Here is a 19892-nt window from a genome sequence, read left to right as displayed (position 1 = left end):
TGCTGGTGCAGTCACTGTGTACATACATGACATTACTTATCCTGTACTGATCCTGAGTTACATCCTGTATTATACTCCAGAGCTGCACTCACTATTCTGCTGCTGGTGCAGTCACTGTGTACATACATGACATTACTTATCCTGTACTGATCCTGAGTTACATCCTGTATTACACTCCAGAGCTGCACTCACTATTCTGCTGCTGGTGCAGTCACTGTGTACATACATGACATTACTTATCCTGTACTGGTCCTGAGTTACATCCTGTATTACACTCCAGAGCTGCACTCACTATTCTGCTGCTGGTGCAGTCACTGTGTACATACATGACATTACTTATCCTGTACTGGTCCTGAGTTACATCCTGTATTATACCCCAGAGCTGCACTCACTATTTTGCTGCTGGTGCAGTCACTGTGTACATACATGATATTACTTATCCTGTACTGATCCTGAGTTACATCCTGTATTATACCGAGAGCTGCACTCACTATTCTGCTGCTGGTGCAGTCACTGTGTACATACATGACATTACTTATCCTGTACTGATCCTGAGTTACATCCTGTATTATACCCCAGAGCTGCACTCACTATTCTGCTGCTGGTGCAGTCACTGTGTACATACATGACATTACTTATCCTGTACTGATCCTGAGTTACATCCTATATTATATTCCCTAGCTGCACTTTAGCGGCCATATTGGCTATTACCCATCTTTCCCAGATACAGATATATACAGAACAGGTTTGGCTGATCATCTAAGTGCAGTTTTAATAATAAATAGACATGCAGGGGGGAGGTAAGTAGTCATGATCCTGGTGTCCGGCTAGTTGACTCTGCAGGCTCGGATCATGAGCAGCTGTAGCAGGATGAAGACTGGGGACATGATGAGTCCATACCACAGCCCCTTTGTCTGCTCCTCCAGCTTCTGGCACAGCAGCATCTCAAACACAAACTTGAGGCTGAGGATGGTGAGGATCCAGAAGAGCCGCAGCAAGGCCTGACGCTTCTCCCCATCCTGGAAGAGCCGCACAGTGACAATGGCCGTGAAGTATGTGCTCAGTCCATCTGCCGCAAAGAATGGGATGAAGACGCTCCACCAGCCCAGGCTCGGGACCAGTCCGTCCACCTTGATGGCCAAGAGGATGGTGAAGATCAGCAGAGCCAAGATATGGAGGAAGATCTCAAACTGTGCAAACCCCAACCACTGGACCAGCTCCCGCAGGGAGAACAGCATGGTGGCGCCGGAGGCTTTGGGGGCTCAAGGCACACGGGTCAACATTGGTGTAAGACGGGATTCACACTGCAGAGACAAGGAAGAGAAGAGACCCATAAGCGCAGACACCATGCCTGGGGCATCACTAACAGATCTGGACTCTGTTGTAATACCACAGGAGAGGGGGAGTACTAATCTAATATTCAGAAGACTAAGGAAGGCGAGTGATGATTGACACCATACATAGTATAAGCACAGTATGGAGGTGATATAGGGTGGGGTATAGTATAAGCACAGTATGGAGGTGATATAGGGTGGGGTATAGTATAAGCACAGTATGGAGGTGATATAGGGTGAGGTATAGTATGAGCACAGTATGGGGGTGATATAGGGTGAGGTATAGTATGAGCACAGTATGGAGGTGATATGGGGTGAGGTATAGTATGAGCACAGTATGGGGGTGATATAGGGTGAGGTATAGTATGAGCACAGTATGGAGGTGATATAGGGTGGGGTATAGTATAAGCACAGTATGGAGGTGATATAGGGTGGGGTATAGTATAAGCACAGTATGGAGGTGATATAGGGTGAGGTATAGTATAAGCACAGTATGGAGGTGATATAGGGTGGGGTATAGTATAAGCACAGTATGGAGGTGATATAGGGTGGGGTATAGTATAAGCACAGTATGGAGGTGATATAGGGTGAGGTATAGTATGAGCACAGTATGGGGGTGATATGGGGTGAGGTATAGTATGAGCACAGTATGGAGGTGATATGGGGTGAGGTATAGTATAAGCACAGTATGGAGGTGATATAGGGTGGGGTATAGTATAAGCACAGTATGGAGGTGATATAGGGTGGGGTATAGTATAAGCACAGTATGGAGGTGATATAGGGTGAGGTATAGTATGAGCACAGTATGGGGGTGATATAGGGTGAGGTATAGTATGAGCACAGTATGGAGGTGATATGGGGTGAGGTATAGTATGAGCACAGTATGGAGGTGATATAGGGCGAGGTATAGTATGAGCACAGTATGGGGGTGATATGGGGTGAGGTATAGTATGAGCACAGTATGGGGGTGATATGGGGTGAGGTATAGTATGAGCACAGTATGGAGGTGATATAGGGTGAGGTATAGTATAAGCACAGTATGGAGGTGATATAGGGTGAGGAATAGTATAAGCACAGTATGGGGTGATATAGGGTGAGGTATAGTATGAGCACAGTATGGGGGTGATATAGGGTGGGGTATAGTATGAGCACAGTATGGAGGTGATATGGGGTGGGGTATAGTATAAGCACAGTATGGAGGTGATATAGGGTGAGGTATAGTATGAGCACAGTATGGGGGTGATATGGGGTGAGGTATAGTATGAGCACAGTATGGAGGTGATATAGGGTGAGGTATAGTATGAGCACAGTATGGAGGTGATATAGGGTGGGGTATAGTATAAGCACAGTATGGAGGTGATATAGGGTGGGGTATAGTATGAGCACAGTATGGAGGTGATATAGGGTGGGGTATAGTATAAGCACAGTATGGAGGTGATATAGGGTGGGGTATAGTATGAGCACAGTATGGAGGTGATATAGGGTGGGGTATAGTATAAGCACAGTATGGAGGTGATATAGGGTGAGGTATAGTATGAGCACAGTATGGCGGTGATATAGGGTGAGGTATAGTATGAGCACAGTATGGAGGTGATATGGGGTGAGGTATAGTATAAGCACAGTATGGAGGTGATATAGGGTGAGGTATAGTATGAGCACAGTATGGAGGTGATATAGGGTGAGGTATAGTATAAGCACAGTATGGGGTGATATAGGGTGAGGTATAGTATAAGCACAGTATGGAGGTGATATAGGGTGAGGTATAGTATAAGCACAGTATGGAGGTGATATGGGGTGAGGTATAGTATGAGCACAGTATGGAGGTGATATAGGGTGAGGTATAGTATAAGCACAGTATGGAGGTGATATAGGGTGAGGTATAGTATAAGCACAGTATGGAGGTGATATAGGGTGAGGTATAGTATGAGCACAGTATGGAGGTGATATAGGGTGGGGTATAGTATGAGCACAGTATGGAGGTGATATAGGGTGGGGTATAGTATAAGCACAGTATGGAGGTGATATGGGGTGAGGTATAGTATAAGCACAGTATGGAGGTGATATAGGGTGGGGTATAGTATAAGCACAGTATGGAGGTGATATGGGGTGAGGTATAGTATAAGCACAGTATGGGGGTGATATAGGGTGAGGTATAGTATAAGCACAGTATGGAGGTGATATGGGGTGAGGTATAGTATAAGCACAGTATGGAGGTGATATGGGGTGAGGTATAGTATGAGCACAGTATGGAGGTGATATAGGGTGAGGTATAGTATGAGCACAGTATGGGGGTGATATAGGGTGAGGTATAGTATGAGCACAGTATGGGGGTGATATAGGGTGAGGTATAGTATGAGCACAGTATGGAGGTGATATAGGGTGGGGTATAGTATAAGCACAGTATGGGGGTGATATAGGGTGAGGTATAGTATGAGCACAGTATGGGGGTGATATAGGGTGAGGTATAGTATGAGAACAGTATGGAGGTGATATAGGGTGAGGTATAGTATGAGCACAGTATGGAGGTGATATGGGGTGAGGTATAGTATAAGCACAGTATGGAGGTGATATAGGGTGGTGTATAGTATAAGCACAGTATGGAGGTGATATGGGGTGAGGTATAGTATAAGCACAGTATGGGGGTGATATAGGGTGAGGTATAGTATAAGCACAGTATGGAGGTGATATAGGGTGAGGTATAGTATAAGCACAGTATGGAGGTGATATGGGGTGAGGTATAGTATAAGCACAGTATGGAGGTGATATAGGGTGAGGTATAGTATAAGCACAGTATGGAGGTGATATAGGGTGGGGTATAGTATAAGCACAGTATGGAGGTGATATAGGGTGAGGTATAGTATGAGCACAGTATGGGGGTGATATAGGGTGAGGTATAGTATGAGCACAGTATGGAGGTGATATGGGGTGAGGTATAGTATGAGCACAGTATGGAGGTGATATGGGGTGAGGTATAGTATGAGCACAGTATGGAGGTGATATAGGGTGAGGTATAGTATGAGCACAGTATGGGGGTGATATAGGGTGAGGTATAGTATGAGCACAGTATGGAGGTGATATAGGGTGAGGTATAGTATGAGCACAGTATGGAGGTGATATAGGGTGGGGTATAGTATGAGCACAGTATGGAGGTGATATAGGGTGAGGTATAGTATGAGCACAGTATGGAGGTGATATGGGGTGGGGTATAGTATAAGCACAGTATGGAGGTGATATGGGGTGAGGTATAGTATGAGCACAGTATGGAGGTGATATAGGGTGAGGTATAGTATGAGCACAGTATGGGGGTGATATAGGGTGAGGTATAGTATGAGCACAGTATGGAGGTGATATAGGGTGAGGTATAGTATGAGCACAGTATGGGGGTGATATAGGGTGAGGTATAGTATGAGCACAGTATGGAGGTGATATAGGGTGAGGTATAGTATGAGCACAGTATGGAGGTGATATAGGGTGAGGTATAGTATAAGCACAGTATGGAGGTGATATGGGGTGGGGTATAGTATAAGCACAGTATGGAGGTGATATGGGGTGAGGTATAGTATAAGCACAGTATGGAGGTGATATAGGGTGGGGTATAGTATAAGCACAGTATGGAGGTGATATGGGGTGAGGTATAGTATAAGCACAGTATGGAGGTGATATGGGGTGAGGTATAGTATAAGCACAGTATGGAGGTGATATAGGGTGGGGTATAGTATAAGCACAGTATGGAGGTGATATAGGGTGAGGTATAGTATGAGCACAGTATGGAGGTGATATAGGGTGGGGTATAGTATAAGCACAGTATGGAGGTGATATAGGGTGAGGTATAGTATGAGCACAGTATGGAGGTGATATAGGGTGAGGTATAGAATGAGCACAGTATGGAGGTGATATAGGGTGGGGTATAGTAGAAGCACAGTATGGAGGTGATATGGGGTGAGGTATAGTATAAGCACAGTATGGAGGTGATATGGGGTGAGGTATAGTATAAACACAGTATGGAGGTGATATAGGGTGGGGTATAGTATAAGCACAGTATGGAGGTGATATAGGGTGAGGTATAGTATGAGCACAGTATGGAGGTGATATAGGGTGAGGTATAGTATGAGCACAGTATGGAGGTGATATAGGGTGGGGTATAGTATAAGCACAGTATGGAGGTGATATGGGGTGAGGTATAGTATAAGCACAGTATGGAGGTGATATGGGGTGAGGTATAGTATAAGCACAGTATGGAGGTGATATGGGGTGAGGTATAGTATAAGCACAGTATGGAGGTGATATAGGGTGGGGTATAGTATAAGCACAGTATGGAGGTGATATAGGGTGAGGTATAGTATGAGCACAGTATGGAGGTGATATAGGGTGAGGTATAGTATGAGCACAGTATGGAGGTGATATAGGGTGGGGTATAGTATAAGCACAGTATGGAGGTGATATGGGGTGAGGTATAGTATAAGCACAGTATGGAGGTGATATGGGGTGAGGTATAGTATAAGCACAGTATGGAGGTGATATAGGGTGGGGTATAGTATAAGCACAGTATGGAGGTGATATAGGGTGAGGTATAGTATGAGCACAGTATGGAGGTGATATAGGGTGGGGTATAGTATAAGCACAGTATGGAGGTGATATAGGGTGAGGTATAGTATGAGCACAGTATGGAGGTGATATAGGGTGAGGTATAGAATGAGCACAGTATGGAGGTGATATAGGGTGGGGTATAGTATAAGCACAGTATGGAGGTGATATGGGGTGAGGTATAGTATAAGCACAGTATGGAGGTGATATGGGGTGAGGTATAGTATAAGCACAGTATGGAGGTGATATAGGGTGGGGTATAGTATAAGCACAGTATGGAGGTGATATAGGGTGAGGTATAGTATGAGCACAGTATGGAGGTGATATAGGATGAGGTATAGTATGAGCACAGTATGGAGGTGATATAGGGTGGGGTATAGTATAAGCACAGTATGGAGGTGATATGGGGTGAGGTATAGTATAAGCACAGTATGGAGGTGATATGGGGTGAGGTACAGTATAAGCACAGTATGGAGGTGATATGGGGTGAGGTATAGTATAAGCACAGTATGGAGGTGATATAGGGTGGGGTATAGTATAAGCACAGTATGGAGGTGATATAGGGTGAGGTATAGTATGAGCACAGTATGGAGGTGATATAGGGTGAGGTATAGTATGAGCACAGTATGGAGGTGATATAGGGTGGGGTATAGTATAAGCACAGTATGGAGGTGATATGGGGTGAGGTATAGTATAAGCACAGTATGGAGGTGATATGGGGTGAGGTATAGTATAAGCACAGTATGGAGGTGATATAGGGTGGGGTATAGGGGTATCATGTATACACTGTATAGGAGGTGACATTAGCACTGCATGGCACTATTATGTGTGCACTGGATACACACGGTATGGTATAGGCCTCTGGATATAGATAGATAGAGATATATATATATATATATATATATATATGAGCACTGGATGAAGGGATTATATGCAGCCTCTGTATGCTCGGGGGTTGATTATCTGGCTCTCAGGAGGCGGCGTTACGCACAGTAACCAGTCAAATAACAGCTGTCATTACTTGTCTATGCTGGGAATTGTAGTTCGCGGTGTCCCTGAGTGCACACTCACCCCGCTCCGCTCCAGCCTCTGCCTCCTCCGCCCTCACTTCCGCCATCACTGCACATACGTCATCGGGCGGCGGGGCGCGTATTAGTGACGTCACGAGAGGGGCGGGGCGAGTGCACTGTCATTCAGTCGCGGGCATGGAGGGAGATAAACAGGTGACTGAGGAGAGACAAGGGGAGATAGAGGGACAAGGAGGGGCAAGGGTGAACAGGCAGGGGAAAAGGAGGGGCAAGGGTGAACAGGCAGGGGGGCACACGGAGGGGCAAGGGTGAACAGGCAGGGGGGCACACGGAAGGGCAAAGGTGAACAGGCAGGAGGGTCACACGGAGGGGCAAGGGTGAATAGAGGGGGTCACACGGAAGGGCAAGGGTGAACAGGCAGGGGGGTCACACGGAGGGGCAAGGGTGAACAGGCAGGGGGGTCACATGGAGGGGCAAGGGTGAACAGGCAGGGGGGTCACACGGCAAGATCACACGGGCAAGGGTGCATAGAGGGGGGCACACGGAGGGGCAAGGGTGAACAGGCAGGGGGGCACACGGAGGGGCGAGGGTGAACAGGCAGGGGGGCACACGGAGGGGCGAGGGTAAATAGAGGGGGGCACACGGAGGGGCGAGGGTAAATAGAGGGGGGCACACGGAGGGGCGAGGGTAAATAGAGGGGGGCACACGGAGGGGCGAGGGTGAATAGAGGAGGGCACACGGAGGGGCGAGGGTGAATAGAGGGGGCACACGGAGGGGCGAGGGTGAATAGAGGGGGGCTCACGGAGGAGCGAGGGTGAATAGAGGGAGGCACACGGAGGGGCGAGGGTGAATAGAGGGAGGCACACGGAAGGGCAAGGGTGAACAGGCAGGGGGGGCACACGGAGGGGTAAGGGTGAACAGGCAGGGGGGGCACACGGAGGGGTAAGGGTGAACATGCAGGGGGGGCACACGGAGGGGTAAGGGTGAACAGGCAGTGGGTCACACGGAGGGGCAAGGGTGAACAGGCAGGGGGTTCACACGGAGGGGCGAGGCTGAACAGTTAGGGGGGCACACGGAGGGGCGAGGGTGTACAGTCAGGGGGGCACACGGAGGGGCGAGGGTGAACAGGCAGGGGGGCACACGGAGGGGCGAGGGTGTACAATCAGGGGGGCACACGGAGGGGCGAGGGTGAACAGGCAGGGGGGCACACGAAGGGGCAAGGGTGAACAGTCAGGGGGCACATGGAGGGGCAAGGGTGAATAGAGGGGGGCACACGGAGAGGCGAGGGTGAACAGGCAGGGGGGGCACACGGAGGGGCGAGGGTGAATAGAGGGGGGCACACGGAGGGTCGAGGGTGAACAGGCAGGGGGGCACACGGAGGGTAAAAGGTGCATAGAGAGAGGAGGAAACAAGGAGGGAAAAGTGTGAATGGAGATGTAGGGGGGACATAGGGCGGGACATGGGCCAAAAATATATATTATAATGGGGATCAGTGGGTGTAGATGTGGGTGTTGTTATAGGATGTGTTTTGTGTTCTTATTCTATTTTCTCTTTTTTCCTCAGACAGAGAGAAGGATCCTGATTCTCTATGGGAGTCAGACGGGGACGGCGGAGGACATGGCGGAGAGGCTCGGGCGGGAGGCCCGGCGCAGACACTTCACCTGCAGGGTGGACTCTATTGACAGCTACAATATTGTAAGTCTCTTCATCATTGGGAATCAGCTGCAGAATTACAGGGGGAGGGGGGGGGGGTTCATGCTGCTGTGCAACTTGGAATGAGCGGAGCTGCAGTGTAAAGCATGGTGAAAATAACACTAGCAGATTCCACACTACCTCAGACTCCTGTTAGATAACTCTCGTTGTGTTCTGGCGGAACAGATCATTGAAGCAACTGAAACCAAAGATAATGTCTATGTCAGTGACTTGAAAAAGACATTTTGTATTCTTGTTCTGTAGGCGAATCTTATCCATGAACATCTGGCCGTATTTGTCTGCGCTACAACCGGACAAGGAGATCCCCCAGATAATATGAAGGTAAATGTCGCCTCCCAGTGATGTGATCCTGAAATGCAGATGAAACAATTGAAACAGACAGAAGGTATACAGTACCATGGAAAATCTATAAGGCTGTAACTCTTGGGACTGGGGACAACTGTAACCAACCCTCAGCTGTGAGAAGTCTTAGTTCTGTACAGGTTGTCAGATTTTGATTGTCTGTAAGAATGTTTACAATTGCTGACAGCAAGCAGTGACTTAGCGCTCAGCGTCCGATATATTGGACGCAAGCGCTACGTGGTTCTGTGATGACACGCTCTCTCGCGACAGAGTGACGACTGTATGTGGCAGGTGGGCAACGCAAGGCTGTGATGTATAAGGCTGTAACTCTTGGGACAGGGGACAACTGTAACCAACGACACAGAGACACTGTTCAGATTTCCAAAAAAAGGGCTGAGCCTTGATGTGCAAACTGGCTGCCTCCTTAAGGGGTTAAAATCCCGAGGAATTTGTGTGTAAATTCTGCAAACGTGAAAGTTGCTGAACATAAACCTTGAATTTTACTCTTTTTTTTTTTCCAGAACTTCTGGAGATTCATCTTCCGCAGGAACCTGCCCCATAACTCCTTGTGTCAGATGGATTTCGCTGTTCTAGGTCTTGGAGATTCTTCTTATCCAAAGTAAGTCGGATACTCTGCAGCAGGGTTGAGGAATGATGGATAGTTATATGGGTCCATGGTTGGGGGCTGTTAATTAGGTGTATTTGGTGCAGGTCCTCTCCTTGTACATAATTGTAGGTGATGACATGTCATGTGATCTCTCTACCCAAAATTCCCTTTTCTCTCTTACTTTAGGTTTAACTTCATCGCCAAAAAACTGCACAAGCGCCTTCAGCAGCTCGGAGCCAATCCTCTGCAAGCACCAGCCCTGGGGGACGACCAGCACGATCTGGGGTAAGGGGTCGGTCTTGTATTTGCAGGGTGTACCCTGGTCTCCATGTCAGGATCACGGGGACCGGCACTGCAGGGGTTGATGAAGCAGCTTCACATATGTCATACAAGTCTTCTCTTCTTCATCCTGCAGCCCTGATGCCGTTGTGGATCCGTGGCTGAGTGATCTGTGGGATAAGGTCCTCTCCTTGTACCCGCTGCCTGCTGGCCTCAGCATCATCAGTGACCTTATCATGTAAGTGGCCGACATAGTAGTTGTAAACTGCTCCGTCATTGCCATGTGTTCCTAAAATGCATCTCATTTCTGCTGTGCTTGTAATATATTTTCATAAGGCTTCAGCACTACTCCTCTTCCACCCATAGGGGGCAATCATATCCATAATATGTGAATAGTGTCTGTGCTAAAATTGCCCCCTAGTGGTAGCTTCTGGTAGCTCGCACAGATTCTATTACATTACTGTCATCCTCAATACTGATACGGTTTTAAACCCCACTCCTCAACAAATCAGAAAACCTCTGTCACATTATACTTCCAGGCTACCCCCAAAGTTCTCCCTCCGCTTCCTGGATAAACAGGAGACTATATGTAACGCCGCAGAAAGAGAAGACAGTGGGGGCATCGCAACAGAGCTACAGCCCCACCACGCCACACTGGTGACTAACCAACGTGTGACTGCACAGGACCATTTCCAGGATGTACGGATCATAGAGTTTGATATCACCGGATCCGGCATTCAGTGAGTATATAAACAGGACATATGGTGGAAGAATATCTGTCTGTCTATCTACTATCTATTTTACCTCCAAACAGATATTCCCCTGGTGATGTAGTGATGATCCAGCCTCAGAACTCCCATAAGGATGTGCAGATGTTCTGTTCTCTTCTCCGTCTTCATCCGGACAGTCTCTTTGTCTTGGAGCCGCATGATCCAGGTGAATGGGTATTCCTGTGGATATTTTACAGTACATGTTTTTTATTCTGTTATCTGATACTTAGGAAGGATTTTATTGGTTATTGGTCAATGGTTTTAACCTGGTTTAGTTCTGATGTGTTTATATATCTATTCTAGACACCCCTGTTCCCCCTCAGCTCCCTCAGCCGTGCTCGGTGCAGCACCTGGTGGAGAGATATCTGGATATCCGCTCCGTTCCCCGACGCTCCTTCTTCCAGCTCCTCTCCTACTTCTCTCCAGATGAACAGGAAAGAGAGAAGCTGCTGGAATTCAGTTCAGCCGTCGGTCAGGATGAACTCTATACATACTGCAACCGGCCACGGCGGACCACCCTGGAGGTGATGGCTCATATTTAACCCTAAACTTTCTGCAACCAAAACTAGGGGGGAGCTAATTACATATATGCAGCTATCTCTCAAGCTTTCCCCTAGTTCTGGCTGCTGAACAGTTAGAAAATGACTGTAGAAATTAGGATGTAGTGTTTTTGCTCTGGTATCAAAGGAAAGCTGTCAGCAGACAAGACCATTTAAACTGCAGCCAGTCCTTGGTATTGTCCCTGGAGAGACTTTTATGTATGTTGCTAGAAGCAGCAGGACTATTAAATATGGAATTATATTTTAGGGTTGTACTGAGGACATGTCCTCACACTGTTGTGTTCTTCTCTCTCTGCAGCCAGTGTTGGGTATTGTCCCTGGAGATATGTAATCAGACCGCTGTGTATGCTCTTAGTAGCAGCAGGACTGTGATATGTGGATTTATATTCCAGGATTGTATCTTCTCCAAGTGCAAAGTGTGTCCTCGCTTTTCTGTGTTCTTCCCTCTGTACAAGAAGCTGCTCCACAGATAATCTTCTCTGAGTTAAACCTGTACAAGGCTTCTGGTTGAATTTTACTTAGAGGGATGAGGCTGTGAAGTTCACTGCAGAGAGCACAGAGCACTGCATTGTGGTAACACACCCATAGTGTCCATGGGGAAGCTACAATTCTGGAATATAAATCCATATATCACAGTCCTTCTGCTGCTAACAACATACAAAAATATCTGATTGCCCGTCTCTCCAGAGACCAATATCAATCACTGACTGCAGTCTGCGTGGTCTCTCCTGCTGGCAGGATCCCTTTAATGCTTGAAAGTGAGACCTCATGTGCCTTGTGCCTCTGTGGGGGTTTTGTATGTGTTTTTATTTTTCTATCTGCCAGGTTCTCATTGATTTCCCACATACCACCCCATGCATCCCTGCAGATTATCTCCTGGAACTTTTCCCTCGCATACGTCCCCGCGCGTTCTCCATCGCCTCATCCATGCAGGTAAGAGCCCCAGAGCATGCTGGGAAGTCTGGCCTCTGTTTTATCATTGTAGAAACTGATACATATTCACTTCAGCTAGAAGATTCCCAAAAAATCTCACACCGAACTTCCTGTTTTATTAAGGTGCATCCCAATAAACTGCAGATTCTGATGGCTGTGGTGCAGTACAAAACGAGGCTACACGAGGTCCGCAGAGGTCTGTGCTCTTCATGGCTGGCGTCTATCAGCCCAGAGGATGGTAATTATTCTGCCACCATCTTAAAGGCACCACCTTCCCACTGCCTTTTAATTTCTAACCCTGTGTTATGTTCCCTCATGCAGGTAAACGGGTTCCATTATGGGTGAAAAAGGGGACTCTGAAGTTCCCCAGTGACCCCGATACCCCGCTGATTATGGTGGGACCCGGGACTGGGGTGGCTCCGTTTCATTCGGCCATACAGGAGAGGGCGGCACTTGGTAAAGCCGGTACGTGCTACTACTGATCCCACAAGAGCGTCCTCTGCTGGGGGAAGGCAATATGACGCCCTGTGTTATATATCCACAGGAAACAATTTGTTTTTTGGCTGCAGAGGAAAAAACAAAGATTTCTATTACAAGGATGAATGGGAGGCTCTGGAGAAGATGGGGCACCTCAGGTTATTTACTGCCTTCAGCCGGGATCAGGTCTGTGATCTGGATTAGTGCATATTGACCCCCCTTTCTCCCATAGTACCTGCGTGTTATTGTGACATGCCAGGACTAGTCCAGAGGTTAGATCCCGATAAAAGTCAATTATCACAGCAGACAATGGACAACTCTGAGCTTGGCACCCCTGCTGCTTTGATTCTTTGATTAGTGGGGGTCTCAGCAATCAGACCCCTTTTGATCAAAGCTTCTATTCCTTATGAGACTGTTGATTTTGCGAAGGAACATTGTGATGCCCCTCTCTGTGTCAGTGCTTTTTGTTCATCTGATATTTCCTGTATCCCTACAGGAGGAGAAGATCTACGTTCAGCATCGGATAACGGAGAACGCTGCTTATCTCTGGGAATTATTCAGTAGTAAACAAGCCTACTTCTACATAGCCGGGTAAATGCTGTGCCCCTTTGGTTGGGGCCCCCCTCTAAGGGTGATGGCACATATGGCGTCTTGAACGCATTTTTGGGCCGTTTTTAAGCTGTCCGTCAAAAAACGCATGCATTTTTGGAAAACGCATCAGTTTTTGACAAGTTTGACCAATTATCTTAATTCAAACAGGTCAAAAACTGATGCATTTTTCAAAAAACGCATGCGTTTTTTGACGGACAGCTTAAAAACGCCCCAAAAACGTGTTCAAAATGCTACGTGTGCCATCACCCTAACTGTTCAGAGAAGGAGCCCCTTACATTTCCATTCTCATGGTTTTGAATTGGTTTCCTGTTTCTTGTCTATAGAAATGCAAAGTCGATGCCCAACCAAGTGACCGATGCCTTGAAGTCCATTTTCCAGTCTGAAGGTGGAATGTCGGCCCTGGAGGCTGAGCAGTACCTGGTGATGCTAGAGAAATGTGGACGCTTTCAGAGCGAGACCTGGTCATAAATTCTGGACTTGGATGAAGCTAGGCGGGCTCTTAGCCTAATAAATCGTACCTCATCTATATCATGACCAGGGCCACCTGTAGCCTCTTCATAGTTTTGAATAGAGGTGAGTTGCAGTACCTCACACAACCTCTGGACAGACGCGGCGCAGATTTTCTGGGCAAACGCTGAATCTGAGACAACTCTTTTGAATTTTGGGACCACTAAAGTATGTACATCTATGGATCTATATAATGAGATTAAACTACTTTATTATTTCAACCTCTTTTGCTGGTGTTTGCAGAGAGACCTGGTCTCCCCTGACCCATAGATCATGTGAAATGATGGAAAACCTGGGTGAGACTGGGGAGATCTGACCTGCTCCATATGATTTTGTTGCTTATTTGCCATGATTTAACGATTTGTCCATGTGAGAAGACTCTGCTACTGAATTATTGGTAAGGAAGTGGTTTGTAATCCACTGATGCAAAATATGCCTGAAATAGGGCGTCTTGTGCTGCAACTCTTGTTTTTTCACCTATACATTGGAAAGATTTAAAAATATGCGGAATAACACCCTATAAAGTAGCAGGGGGTCAGGTCATGCTGTTGGTTGCAGTCGCGGCATGTGGATAAGATTTCCTAACGTGTTGTTCTGTATGCTGCTAGTTAATGATAAACCAGACAATCTTAAAGGGAACCTGTCAGCAGAAATAGATGTAATAAACCGCTATCAGTATGTTGCTAAGCAGCTGAACACGTTTCAGTTTCTTTCATGACCCAGTGTGGTGGCCTCATCCAGAAATTCAACTGTGAAGTGAGATGTAAATTGGTTGTATAAAGTCAAGGAGGCGGAGATTTTATCACTGAAGTCAAGCTCTCTCTTTCTTCCTCAGAAAGCCCCTTCGCTGTACTATATGGTTCTACATCCAGATCTCGTGATGTCCAATGCATGGTGTAAATCACAGAGGAGGAGGCTCAGAGCCCCCCACCTTGACTTCAGTGTTAAACTCTCCTCCTCCTCCTTGATTTCATACAACAAATTTACACCTTCACAGTTGATTTTGTAGATGATGCCACCACACTGGACCATGAAAGAAACAAAAACTAGAGGGTGTTACACTGCCTGACAATATACTGGTAGTGGTTTATTAGGCCACTATCTGATGAAAGGTTCCCTTTAAATAAATATTCTAGAATAATTCCAGTAAATAAAGGGGTTGTCCAGAGCTTAAAAAAACATGGCTGCTTTATTCCAAAAACAATGCTGCACCTGGCTATGGTTTGTGCGAGTACCGCAGCTCAGCTGTATAGAGATGAATGGACCTTTGTTGCAATAACCATAATTCAGAGGAGGAGCCATGTTTCTCAGTCTCTGGACAAACCTTTTAATTCCTACCTTATCTTATCAAAATAAGGTCTTTATAAAGAGACCCTAGCATTCTAGTACGTGCCATACTGTACTTCTTACCAAGCACAGCGCCCTACATATCATACTGGTTGTGCTTTGTATTGCATCTCGGCCCCTTTCACCTGTATGACCGATACACTTGACGTTCGTGACGTGTGCTCATGGCTGCCTGAAAACAGCCGAATAGTCTGGTCACACGGTTACACCCATGTGAATCTGATTTTGATCACCTTTCCTAAGGAATATCAATTTAAAGGAAATCAAGCACTTAAAAAACAAAATCCTCCAAATACTCACCTCCGCTCCTCTTGATGTTGATCCCGGCGCTGTCTGTCGCTAATCTTGACATTCAGGGATCACCTAGAAAAGAAAGTTATAATTAGCAGCATGGACCCCGGGGACAAGATGTCCGGTGCTCCGGGCTGCTTATTACCTCGTACCTCCCTCTCCCATGCCTCACGTGTGACGTCACCTCCAACATGGGAGAGGGAGGTGCAGGGAGTGCATAATTAGCCCCCGGAGCACCGGACATTTCCCTGTGCTTTATGTTATCTAACTTTCTGCCTGTCAAGAAAAGCGACAGGCAGCGCCAGGATCAACATTAAGAGGAGCAGAGGTGAGTTTTTATAGGGTTTTTTTGGTTTGTTTTTTAAGTGGTTGGTTTATGCTGCAGGTGTGCAGGCGGCTTTTCAGGATACTATGAGGGCTCTGACTTCATTCCCAGGGTTGCTCATGTATGGATACATCACTATATGAGATGGGAGTATCCTAATGGCTGGGGTCCGGTCCTTATGACGGTTCTGCCCCTGAGCTTCATAGTATTCAGAGCCACTTTTACTTCTAATTCCATTTTGAGAAAAATATCTCCATCCTCTCCCTGCATGTAAGGGCACAGCGAATATTTCTTCTGCTCGGTCGTCTAAATCCGGCTCTAGTTACAGGTGAGAACCGGCTCCGGCCTAACACACCTGGTTCTCTCTCCCCACAGGTAAAACATGTTCCACTACATGAGACGCCGCACCCGCTCCTCTCCACAATCTCTGCAGCAATGCAGTAATAATTATCTCCCATTATGCCATGTCTGCAGATGTTGGGGGTGATCCCAGTGGGTGCAGCACTGCCCCATTTCCTTACCTTTATTTTACACGTCCTGTAGAGACAATGGGAAGGTAATGAATACGGGTCCTGGAGATGTGAGATGCATATAGTTAAGGGATGGGGGGAGGGGTATATGGTGATGAGGCTACTAAAACTTGTCCATCTTTATAGTCTGGTTGTGGTGCACAGATCCTGGCGCGTGGATTGAGAAGTTTCAGGTGTCCATATACCATTATATGTCTCCTGTACATGGGGGAGAAGAAGCCGGACCCCCTTCCCCAACATATCCACTTTCTCACTTTTAGAGCCAGGAATCCGTATGGCCCAGACTGACATCTATGTTATATTTAGCTCCTGACTACTGAAGTTAATTAGATTTTAATTGAACATATGAAAATAACCCAAAATTATGTCAATGGCAAGGGAGGCACTTGCAGTAGACCGCTGTGATCCAGGGGGCGATTGACATTCAGACCCCCCCCCCCCCCCTTCCCCCCCAGCACTTGCTGGACATGTCCCTACTTCCTGCCCTGACTCTTATCTCTGGATTTGTTCCCCTCTGCTATTGGCTGAGCCCGGGTGATAAATCCGGACAGACCAGTTCCTCTAGTCTGCTGCCAGTACTGGGAGAGAGGAGCTCGGCGCTGGGTCTGTGCTCACATACTCTCCATGTAGAGGACCCTGGAGGTGCAGCCCCAGATCCAGCGGCTGTCACGAAAGGTAAGACCTAAGAAAATGAAGAATGGTGGATTTTAATTGCCCTTTTGCAAATTGCATATTTCGATATGGAAGTTTTGGTTGTGGGTGGATTGACTTTGCAAGACCCTTAGGGATCGATAGAAGTACTGGTATTTTCGGTAGTGGTTGTAGGGGCTCGGTTAATTCATCAAGGATCAATAAAAGGTATAATCGTGTTAATTATTTAGCAAATTGCATTCTTAGTTATAGCAGATTTAGATTGAGGTGGAGGGGTTTTGCCAGATCCTTAGCAATTAATGATAATATTGGTATTTTGGGTAGAGGTTGGAGGAATTTGCTTAGGACTAAACCCCCAGGATCAATGACTGTTAAAGTGGGTAAGGAGTGGCCAGACCCATAGAGATCTATAATTTTGGGTTGGGGTGCAGGGGCTTGGTTAGACCCTTATGAATCTTATATACAGTTATAATATTTCATGTAAGAGGGGATCAGTTAGATTCTTAGGGATCAGTTATTGGGAATAAGGGTTGTATGGGGTATTCAGAAACTGTTTCATACTTTCCTATCAGTTTCTAGGAAAGCTGGGTGCCACGGAGTACAATAAGTATTATTATATTATGGAGAACCTCCATCATTACTGGGGACATCACTCAGCTTTTTCCAAATTGTGATCATTGAGGAGTCTGGGTCGGTTGGACAAAAACTTCTGCTATGTGTTAGCCAACTTTCCAAAAAGCGGAATAGATTCAATTCTTCTAATTGATATTATGTGTGCAGGTTCCTAATAATGAAGAACCAGGTGACCTTCCCCGATTCCTCGTTCTAAGGGATGGAAGAGACGCAAGCTATATGTGTAGACCCGGAGCCCTCAGCTTCTACTCAAGACTTTGCTACCATGACTGGACCTGTGGTGATCTGCAGTGATATCCATGGGGCTAAATTGGGCAAGAAAGTGACCGAACAAATCTCAGATCTTCATAAAGGGGGCTACGCTCATGATGGCCCACCGGAGATGAACGAGGAAGAACTTCCTTGTAAGATAGACATAGAACCTCCAAGTGATGGCCCTGGCATCTCAAGTGTGGACTCCAATGCAGCCATCACTGCAGAAGATGCAACTGTTCAACATTCTTGTCCAGTGGATGGGGTTGACTTGCTTCATGGTTTGCCACAGTCCTCCTCAAGATCTCACGTTGAAGATGATGAATATCTTGAGAAAACCCTGGAAGGAAAGGAGTCTCTGGAGGCCATAGAGTCATCCAAACTTCTGCAGGTAGAGGACCACCCTGAGCAGGAGTGTCCCATATGTACAGAGCTATATGATACCACCCAGCACAAGCAGTCCTTACTCAACTGCAACCACATCTTCTGTGACAACTGCATCAAAAGTATGGTCAACACCGCCAACCGGGCCAACCTCTGTCGGGTGACGTGCCCGCTCTGCCGACAGACGACGCCCATGGTGGAATGGGAGGTGCGTAAGATGCAGGAGCAGATGATGGACAGCGGCGGCGTGTGCGTCCAGCAGGACTACGTGGCGCCGCAGCCTCTGGTCAGAAGACGTGGACTGTGCGGAGCTCTGGAGTACAGATTCCACAAGCGCTTACGGACCGGACGTCTCCTCTTCCCGCCCTGCCTCCGCAATCCTCAGAGGTTAATGGAGCGCCTGGCCCGGCTGGAGCGGCGCTGTCGCTGCTTGTACCTTATCGCTTTGGTGTTTTTACTCTTTGCTGAGTTTTTCTGCTTCATTTTTCTCTTTTTGCCCATTCTTGTGTTTATTTTGATGATCGTTTTGGGAAAGTGAGATAATAAAGTCGCTTTGTAAATCGGGTTCTAGTGAAGGGGTCACTTCATGGCATTAGATGTAACTGATCGGTGGGTAGCACCTTGTACTATGTTAGATTTTACACCCTCAGACAACTTTATCCTGAATCCTAGGCTTACTTACAACTCGCTGGTCACGTTGGCTCTGAATACCTGTTATTCCTATCTAATGGGTTATTCTAGGATTTCCCATCACTGAATTTTGGGGGTACAATCTTGAGAATGAAGGGGTCAAGCAATGATGTAGTGTTGACCCCGGGACTGTTTTGCAATTCCACCCCCCCCCTGTAAATCAGATGTACAGCTAGCTTTCAAGAGGGATACAATGCACCTTCCGTTGTCAGAACTTTGGGTGTCCAAGAGGTCAGATTACCCTGACATGAGATTGAGTCTTGCCTCCTGTCACCACTAGGGGGAGCTAATGTATAACTCCAGCATACAGAACCTTCTATATTCAGTTTAGTACCTGTAAGCTACATAGTAGTCACCTAAATAGGAAGTCAAATTACTACAACTCAAACTATACTATCCACAGTACAACAGGAGAATGTGCCAAAATAGAGGAACACCGAGATTCTATGGATGCGAGTGCAGTCACAGGGGTGGAGTTGTCCTTTAAATAATAAGTGTGTTGTAATCGGGTAGAACAAATGATGCTGATAAGTTATCAGCATTATGTCACCACGTTACCCAAGGTCACCCCTGCCGCGCAGCTCATGATAGATTAAAGTATTATATGTATAGAATCTTAGAAAATCTATATGGTTTCATATAGGCTACTACTCTAAGTTATCAGCCACCTCACACCGAGGAGATGCCTGGTGCGCTCTGACTCCAATGAAGGTAGGACAGCTTTGGTGTGTGCATCGTGTATTATATATGTCTACAGATTGGGGTATAAGGCACAGGAGAGGCGGGAGGAGTAGAAAGAGAGAATGTATGGGGTTAAATCCTCCTCTTATGCCTCCACCCCTTACATACAAACAGTAAGTAGCCATAGATGTCATCCTCAGCTGCATAGTCCTAATGGTGGAGCCTTCTATCTGTGTCCTCTGGAAGTGTGGACATACCCCCTGCCCCCGGGACGGACCCGAAAATGCGGTATGGAGGTGTACACACAAGGATAAGCTTTGTGGCACTTTTTGTAAATCACCAATGACAAACCATATAAGTAG

The 19892-nt window shown here is 46.9% G+C and overlaps 3 protein-coding genes across 4 annotated transcripts; 2 read left to right on the top strand and 1 right to left on the bottom strand.

Moving 5' to 3' along the window:
• Positions 1–746: 746 nt before the first annotated feature.
• Positions 747–7139, bottom strand: TMEM203 (transmembrane protein 203). Of its 2 annotated transcripts, none has more exons than XM_072125258.1 (2): positions 6990–7139; positions 747–1304 (listed from the first exon to the last, which is right to left on the bottom strand). In XM_072125258.1, exon 2 carries the CDS (start codon positions 1236–1238, stop codon positions 828–830), a length of 411 nt encoding a protein of 136 aa, XP_071981359.1. In that variant the 5' UTR covers positions 1239–1304; positions 6990–7139; the 3' UTR covers positions 747–827. The 2 variants fall into 2 exon arrangements, with proteins under 2 accessions (XP_071981359.1, XP_071981360.1); XM_072125259.1 differs by having other exon boundaries at positions 6940–7053.
• NDOR1 (NADPH dependent diflavin oxidoreductase 1) lies at positions 7012–13967 on the top strand. The gene is made up of 15 exons (XM_072125255.1): positions 7012–7141; positions 8510–8641; positions 8903–8980; positions 9523–9620; positions 9795–9893; positions 10024–10125; positions 10427–10627; positions 10702–10823; positions 10961–11181; positions 12043–12150; positions 12274–12388; positions 12472–12615; positions 12695–12813; positions 13124–13218; positions 13563–13967. Exons 1-15 carry the CDS (start codon positions 7124–7126, stop codon positions 13705–13707), a joined length of 1797 nt encoding a protein of 598 aa, XP_071981356.1. The 5' UTR covers positions 7012–7123; the 3' UTR covers positions 13708–13967.
• A 120-nt stretch (positions 13968–14087) lies between these two features.
• LOC140077784 (ring finger protein-like) lies at positions 14088–18717 on the top strand. Its single transcript, XM_072125257.1, has 2 exons — positions 14088–16914; positions 17671–18717. Exon 2 carries the CDS (start codon positions 17723–17725, stop codon positions 18695–18697), a length of 975 nt encoding a protein of 324 aa, XP_071981358.1. The 5' UTR covers positions 14088–16914; positions 17671–17722; the 3' UTR covers positions 18698–18717.
• The last annotated feature ends 1175 nt before the right edge of the window (positions 18718–19892 follow it).

This window comes from Engystomops pustulosus, chromosome 9 (genome assembly GCF_040894005.1).
Source record: "Engystomops pustulosus chromosome 9, aEngPut4.maternal, whole genome shotgun sequence".
In the NCBI taxonomy this organism is placed as follows: Eukaryota; Metazoa; Chordata; class Amphibia; order Anura; family Leptodactylidae; genus Engystomops; species Engystomops pustulosus.
The sequence above is the reverse complement of the archived record's forward strand: the minus strand, read 5'-3'. Positions and strand labels throughout refer to the sequence as shown.

What these genes read in the sequence shown, in the direction of transcription:
- TMEM203 (XM_072125258.1), bottom strand. Translation starts at nt 1,238, where the DNA reads ATGCTGTTCTCCCTGCGGGAGCTGGTCCAGTGGTTGGGGTTTGCACAG.
- LOC140077784 (XM_072125257.1), top strand. Translation starts at nt 17,723, where the DNA reads ATGGAAGAGACGCAAGCTATATGTGTAGACCCGGAGCCCTCAGCTTCT.
- NDOR1 (XM_072125255.1), top strand. An exon ending in GTCTATCAGCCCAGAGGATG is followed by an intron (nt 12,389 to 12,471) that starts GTAATTATTCTG and finishes TCCCTCATGCAG; the next exon opens with GTAAACGGGTTCCATTATGG. An exon ending in GGCGGCACTTGGTAAAGCCG is followed by an intron (nt 12,616 to 12,694) that starts GTACGTGCTACT and finishes ATATATCCACAG; the next exon opens with GAAACAATTTGTTTTTTGGC.